The following is a 7,940-nucleotide window of genomic DNA, read 5'->3' on the forward strand; positions in this document are numbered from 1 at the left end:
ACACATCCCACAAACCCACAGAGGGCTCAGGTGCAGGACAAAAAAAGTCAAACTATAACAAAAGAACAAACTGTATTGTCCGCACACTGATATAATAAGAAAGATTTATTGCAGCGTTTCGACCATCAGATCTTCGTCAGGCACAAATGACGTGAACTGTGGTACAACTCTTTATAAGTAACAGGTGGTCATCCTAATACGACACGTTCAAGCACTATGCAGGTGTACTCCCACAAAAATAAATACAGTGATAAGTAAAGACAGAGAGAGAGAGAGAGAGAAAGATTATTATTACAATATTAGAATGATTTCTGAAGATCACTCTGGAGTAATGATGCTGAAAATTCAGCTTTGATCACAGAAATAAATTACAGTTTAACAGAGATTAACATAGAAAGCAGGTTTTTGTAAAATAGTAAACATATTTCACAATATTACTGCTTTTGCTGTATTTCTGGTCAAATAAATGCAGGCCTGGTGAGCAGAAGAGTCTTCTTTTGACTGGTAGTGTGTGTATATAAAACTGTCAAACACTAGTGCCGCTGTAGATCTTAAGCAATGCTATGTCCTCTGTGTTTTCTCTCTGAGACGATTCTCGACTGATCTCTCTCTCTCTGTCCCCTGTAAGAAAACAGAAATAATCACCGATGCAAGACGACAGCAATGCCTGCTGATGACGTCACAGCTACAGATTTCATTAGACAGCAGTACACTGATATAAACAGTGTTAAAAAAATCTGACCAAAGACTAATCTGATCGTTCAAGATTCAAGATTATTATTTGTCAGAATACAACTTGCAGATAAATATAAATCTCGTCAGCTACTCAGACTGTGCATTAAATGTATAACAATATTAGAAAAATACAAAATAATAATTAAAATATGCAAAAACAGTAAGTACAATTTTGCAGGTAAAAAGAATAGTAAGAAAATAATTAAGTATAGTAAATGTGCAAAACCAGGAGTATTTAATTTGTCAAATTTCACTCTTTATATATATATATATATATATATATAGGACGTCAAAATTTAACTATTTTATAATTTGTACTATATATAACTAGCAGTTTACTGCTTGCAGACTGTACATTTAACAACTGAAGATTGATTTCATTTAGTGGAGAGTTGTGTGAATTTTACAGCATCTAAACTGTTCCCAGAGATGATATTATAATGATTGATAAGGTGAGCTCCTCACCACAGACAGTAACTCTGAATCGCTTGTATCGGGTCTCTCTGCTGCTGATGATCTTGAGTTTATAAAGTCCAGCGTCTGTGTTCGTGGTGCTTGTGATGCTCAGAGATCCGGTCCGAAGGTCCAGCTCCAGTCTGTCCCTGAACCGTCCACCAGCACCATCATATGTAGATATCTTACGGTTCTCCAGGTCAGCTTTAGCTACGAGACTGTCTCTGGGGCCGAACATCCACAGGATCAGAGCGTCTCTCTGTAGCTCACTAACACCAGTGTTCAGTTCGGCTCGGTCTCCCTCCGTCACTGACACTGTGTTTTCTTCATTTCACAACAGCAGCATGTAGAAGACAAAGAGACAAACGTGCTAAATCAACATATGTATATTTAAATAAAATTAAGATGAAAGATGTTTAGATAATTGTCATTGTTGTTTTATTCTCCTAATTTAAGATCTGCTTTTATGAAATTGAGATTTGAGGGCGAGTTCATTTCAAAGCATACAAATTGTAGTTCTGTAGATCGAAACACACTGTAAAAAATGACTGTGAATTTAACGGTAAATGACTGTAAAAATGCTACAGTAAAAACCTGTTAAATGGTTAACGGTAAATTCCCCTACTATATGCGGTGAAAAACGGTATTGGACATTACATTTTATGGTAGTATACCGTTTTTGGAAGTGAAAAAGCCCGTATAATTTACAGTGAATAACCGTAAATTGACATTTCCCCGCGTTACATTTCAAATGTGATGTTTTTTTTTTTTTGTTGAAATATTTGTTTCTTATCAGTTTTGTATATTAGGGTTGTGTGTTACACCTAATGTTGTTAAATGAATGTGAATGACGCTGCGCACCTTCTATATATGTTATTATCTAAAAGCTGCTTGGTTCATCATGTGACTTTCTCATCACCGTCTGCTTTTGGTGGTTATCAGTGTATAATAAAGGTACAAGACAGATTTCAGTACTTCAATTAGTGATGGGAAGTTCGGATCATTTTACCGACTCCGACCTTTGAGTCTCGTTCAGCAAAATGAACGAATCTTTTTCGAGTCATTTCATTCATTTTAGCAAAATATAATTAAAATGTTACGTGTTACTACCCTAATACATCTACTACTTATGCAAACGTTGATCACACTACAAACAATACAAAACTGCTATAAGAAACAGAAAAGATTAATTCATTGTTTACCTGGGTCTTCAGTCTATGATTAGCTCACCTCCTCTTATCTGACAAGTCTTCGGGTTTGGGTTTATGGGGCTGTCACGTGATGAACGAACGACTCGAAAAACCCGAAGACTCGAGATGAACTAATCAATTCTCTTTCCGGCTCAGACTGCATTGGTTAAAGCTTATGGGTCTGTCACGTGATGAACGAACGACTCGGAAAAACCCGAAGACTCGAACCAGGTGAACTACTTGACTAATTCCAGTACAGAACCTATAGGATGTTGCGCATGCGCGACTGAACGAATCACTCCCCGAGACGACTCGTTCTTCCCGAGTCACATTAAAGATTCGTTCAAAATGAATGAATCGTTCAAGACCGACCCAACACTAACTTCAATAGGTTGGTATATTAACCAAGCAGAAATCCCCAGCTCTCTCTGGTGAAGCCTACAAGGAAGTGATTTAAACTGTAATTCATTGACTGGCCGCTAGAGGCTGGCTCCAAAAGGGAGTCAATCACCATAGACTCCTCATGTTAAAATGCCCAACTTTACAGCAGAATAAAACATGTTTGCAGCCTGGTTCAAAAAATTATTTTGGTCTATATAGCTAATTTTGCCCTTCATGACAACTGTGAGGGGGGTGTTTTTTTTTTATAACTCATCCGTTTAAATTATATTAAGCCTTAAAGTTCTGCATAATTAAGGGCGTGGCCACTTGAGTGACAGGTGGATTGCCGCTGCTGTCACCGGTGTTGAGCTATGTGGGCGTGGCTTCAGCAACCAGCTCCCGCCTCTTTGCCCATTTTCGATTATCCGGGAGTGACGCGCTGCCAAGATGGCGACGGCCGGCTCCGCCTACTTCAGGCTTCAAAAATGCTCTTCGGAAACCTACGGGTGACGTCACGGACACTACGTCCATGTTTTTATAGTCTATGATATTACCATTATATCAGTTAATTACGGTATTTAACTGTAAATTTAAGTTAAAACCGTAAAACCTAAAATGTTGCTACCGTATTTTTTAACAGTAAAATTCCGGCAACCACAGCCGACGTCTTTTTACCGTAAATTTTACGGATTTTAGTTTTTTTACAGTGCATCATTATTACATTAAATGACACGAGATCCTCACCATCAACAATAAGCACAAATCTTTTGCATTTGCTCTGTCTGCGGCTGCTGATCTGTAGTTTATAGACATCTGAATGTGTGATGCTGATGTTCCAGATGGTCAGAGATCCGGTTCGGTGATCCAGCTGCAGTCTGTCTCTGAATCTCATATCGTTACCACGATACAATGACGTCTTATTGGTGGCTCTGTTGATTTTAGCAATGCAAGTTTCATGATCTCCATGTGTCCACAGTATCTTACTGTCCTCCTCTAGTTCAGTCATTCCAGTGTTTAGTGTGACGGAGTCTCCCGCTGTCACTTTTACTGTGTCCACTTCATGTCACGGCATCACATGCAACAGAAAAACAGAGAAAATATGATCGTAAGAGCGTGCAGGCGAACATCTCACTGAATACTTGGTATCAACATCACAATTTAATTAAAACTCAAGCTACTCACGCCATACTGTAACTCTAAACTTCTTATATGAGACTTTATTTCTGCTGCTGATTTGTAGCTGATAAACTCCGGAGTCTGTGCTTTTGGTGTTCGTGATACTGAGAGATCCGGTCTGATCATCCATCTGCAGTCTGTCTCCGAATCTCCCATCAGCATCGGCTGTCTGATTGGTGTTTCTGTCTCTTTTAGCTACAACAGTGTCTTCAGATCCAAACGTCCAGAGAATCTGATCATCCCTCTGTAGTTCACTAACACCGGTGTCTAGAGTGACGTTTTCTCCCTCCGAGAATCGCAGCGAGTCCACTGCACCAACACCACAAAACATCAAGAAATATGGACATGGGAACAAATAAGAGTGATCTGCTGAAAATCTGAGCACGGGGCCATAAAGAAAGTAGAAGAACGGCTATTATGCACAGCGGGAAACGCAGTGTGCGCATGTCAAAGCTTGTGTTTAATTTTCTGGCTATGCATCTTTTCACTGTTATACAGCTTGAATACATATTACAGGCCATAGGGAGCATAAGCCATAGGCCATAGGGACTATTTTGGTGAAAATGATCAAAAACGCTGGTAAAAAAAAAAGACAGAAAAGAAGCTAACATACGCTCAGCGACTGGTCCCTAATAACCTGCATCAGAAGCAACAAGTTGAGTAGCAGCACTGATTATATTGAGTGAGTTACTCACCATAGAGAATAAGCTTGAATGTTTTGGATTTGGTCTCTCTTGCGCTGATGAGCTTCAGTTGATAGTCTCCTGACTGTGTGATTTTGACGTCTCTGATGGTCAGATCTCCAGTCTCACTGTCCAGCTGCAGTCGGTCTCTGAAACTCTCCTCATCCCGGAATGAAGTCTCATTGGTCCTTTCAGGAATCTGAGCGATGGCTGAGCCTCGAGGTCCGAAACTCCAGAGTATTTGCTCATATCTCTGTGGTTCAGTTATACCAGTGTGTAGAGTGACAGAATCTCCCTCTGCCACTTCTTTTGTCTTCATTTCATCTGTTCCTAACACCCAGAGTGGGAAAAGGAAATTTTTTCAGAACTTGCCTTTATATAACTGTCAGTAAACAGACACAGATTTAAGCTCATGTGGTCTGCCACTCTAATTTTGGCCCAGAGTTGCATTTAAAGTGTATAAACTATCCAAAAAAAATCTAGAAAAGAGGTGTGGAAATTACCTTAAATCATAAGCACATAAAGTATAAGTATTGCTGAGTTTATTTAAAATGTGAAAACTAATTTGAAGTGAGGCTGGAGGACTGAATAGAGTATCTGTTAATACTTACCCTTGAGTCGAGAATACTTGCGGCGAGAGTAACACACTCCAGCGGTTCCAGCTGCAGCCACAATCACCAGCACACAAACACAGATCAGTGCTAAACCACCTGAAGACAGACCTGGTTCAGGAGCATCTGCCACACACACAGACAGCCATCAGTGCAAACGAGTCTGAGCTTACACGAAAACCGTGAATTAAATAAATCAAATAAAATCTCAACAAATCGGAGGGATTAAATCAGATTTAGAAATAGTTCGTTTCTGATCCGAAACCCTAAACTTCACATTCTCAGATTTTAACAGAGTTGTTGTTGTTGTTCACATCTAGCATCTCTTGAAAGAGCTGTTCATGGGTCGGACTTGGGCTTTTATAATGTATTAATCATTAGCATGATACCAATTCAAACATGATTAGTTATTAGTTAAAAATATTATATATGTTAATTTTTTTTCACATGTTCTGTATTGTTAGCATTGATTTAAAAGCATAAAAATATGATCTACTCACCGACAAACACATTGTATCTCTTGTAGAAGGTCTCTTTGCTGTTGGTGATCTGCAGCTGATAAACTCCTGTATCTGTGCTTCTGCTGTTGCTGATGGTCAGAGATCCAGACTGATCATCCAGCCGTACTCGGCCTCTCAGTCTCCCATCATCACTATATGAGATCTGACCGAGTGCTGTGTTGATTTCAGCTATAAACGTGTCTGGACTCAGCGGTCCGAACATCCACACAATCACATCATGTTTCTGTATTTCATGAACACCAGTGTGAAGAGTGACGGAGTCTCCCTCTTTCTGGTTTGTTAAACCAGCAAAAAACACATCTGGAGGGGAAAAACATGTTTCTAGATTTCACTGGATTTCTAATCCTTTGCTCTGCTTAATAACAGCAAAAGTGTCATATTAAGCGATTAAGTGGTGCATTTTTGTAAGTAATCTTTAAGTAAGGGATAATCCACGGCTAGCTGTGCATTAAATAAGTTTAATGTGCGACATGGAAGCAAAGAACTGTCCGACGCGAAGCAGAGTGCATTTACATCCCATTTATACCATGGTCTGTTATTGAGGTTTGCAGAGAGAGATGTAACTGCGCTTGTTCAGATTCTCTCTCTATTAGCAACAAAGCTGTGAGGTTAATTACTTCAAAGTAGCGATGTACAGAACAAGCTACCTGTGCAATAAACTGTTTTACTGCACACCTTCCAGCCAATCAGAATCAAGAATTCAGACAGACCATGGTATGGTTGCTTTTGCACTCAGACAACAGAGCTATAATGAAACAGATGCGAGGCGCTCACCGTGGACAGTCAGACTGAATGTCTTGTACGAGGTCTCGCTGCTGATGATCCTGAGCTGATAGTCTCCAGAGAGTTTGGTCCTGATGTCGCTGATGCTCAGGGATCCCGTCTGATTGTCCAGCTGCAGTCTGTCTCCGAATCTCCCGTCATCAACATCATAAAACGAAATCATCTGGTTTTTGCCATTGAGTTTAGCGATAATAGATCTCTGAGCTCCATACATCCACATCACCAGATCAACGTTGTGTATTTCAGAAAGGTTAGTGTGTAAAGTAACAGAATCTCCCTCCAGAACGGACAGCTTCTTTGTTTCACCTGCATCACCAGACACACCTGCAAACAGGAGCAGTTCCTCAAAAGGCATCTTTACACAGAACCCACATCTGAAGCAGCATAAAACCACGAACATGTGCATTCACACAAACTGTTTAACGCTACTCTGATCTGGCGTAAACGCATTTACACAGGAATTTAAATCAACAATGCTTTGAATGTAGTTTTAAAATTATGGTTTTAAGTGTTATACATTTAGAAATAATTAAAGTATCGCCTATAAAAACTCAAAAAATAAAATAAAATAACATTTCATACACGTGCAAGACTATATCACACACTTTGATGTTTGTCATAATTCTGTGGTGGTTATTAACACTACACAGAAATACTAAGTTATTACACCAGGTGCATTACTAAAAAAAGAAGTCGAAAGTTATTTTAAAGGGCCAGAAAGTCACTTTGGAGCATGCACACCAAATGAATAATGATTAGCATCAGCGTTTCAGGCAGGACAGGACCATTTAAATACATGTAACAGCTCAAACTATGCAGGCCACAATTTCAGTTTGTCTATTGTGAAATAACTGAAACATATTGTGTTTTTCTGTCCTCTGAAAAGCATTGTTGCATCAATGGTTTCTTATGATAGTTTGGGACTTGCAGCCCTGTTTGAATGCACTGAAAGCAGAGTGAATCTCTAGGATTGATCATTTCAGTCTTGCAGCATTCGAGTGAGTTCAGATGAGCTGGAAAATAGTTATATCCTACACAATTATTCACTAACATCCAATTCAGTGCATATTGTATGCATCAAACTATTGTTAAATAAACTAAATACATTAAAAAACACCCTAGTATCGATGGTTTTATTTGAGTATCGACACTTTCACATTGCAAACGGTACTTTTTTCATTTTCAAACCAAACTTGGGTCTTAGGGTTGTGACAGTGAGGACATTTTCCCAGCGGTTAATCGACCTTTATTAAACACCAGTAATAACGGCATCACCCAGGGTGAGGTTTCCCCTCTTTTCCTCGCTTTCCTTCGCTTTTAAATAGCTTGCAAATGCCTGTGCGCATTTTACTTTCACTTTCAAATTCAGCGTCAATTGCTTGAATGGACAACAACAAAACAGTACAA

General features: G+C 39.3%; 1 protein-coding gene across 1 annotated transcript in view; it reads right to left on the minus strand.

The window, feature by feature from the left end:
- Positions 1-474: 474 nt before the first annotated feature.
- Positions 475-7,940, minus strand: part of LOC107575549 (uncharacterized) — an 11,424-nt gene continuing 3,958 nt past the window's right edge. The window contains exons 2-9 of the mRNA XM_016261910.1: positions 6,525-6,857; positions 5,730-6,050; positions 5,230-5,355; positions 4,631-4,948; positions 3,942-4,244; positions 3,504-3,815; positions 1,201-1,512; positions 475-621 (exon numbers count right to left, since the gene is read on the minus strand). Of these exons, the coding sequence (XP_016117396.1) occupies positions 527-621; positions 1,201-1,512; positions 3,504-3,815; positions 3,942-4,244; positions 4,631-4,948; positions 5,230-5,355; positions 5,730-6,050; positions 6,525-6,857 (2,120 nt within the window). The 3' untranslated portion in view covers positions 475-526. The remainder of the gene's footprint in view (positions 622-1,200; positions 1,513-3,503; positions 3,816-3,941; positions 4,245-4,630; positions 4,949-5,229; positions 5,356-5,729; positions 6,051-6,524; positions 6,858-7,940) is intronic.

This window comes from Sinocyclocheilus grahami, unplaced genomic scaffold, assembly GCF_001515645.1.
Source record: "Sinocyclocheilus grahami isolate Dianchi unplaced genomic scaffold, SAMN03320097.WGS_v1.1 scaffold2715.1, whole genome shotgun sequence".
Lineage (NCBI taxonomy): Eukaryota > Metazoa > Chordata > Actinopteri > Cypriniformes > Cyprinidae > Sinocyclocheilus > Sinocyclocheilus grahami.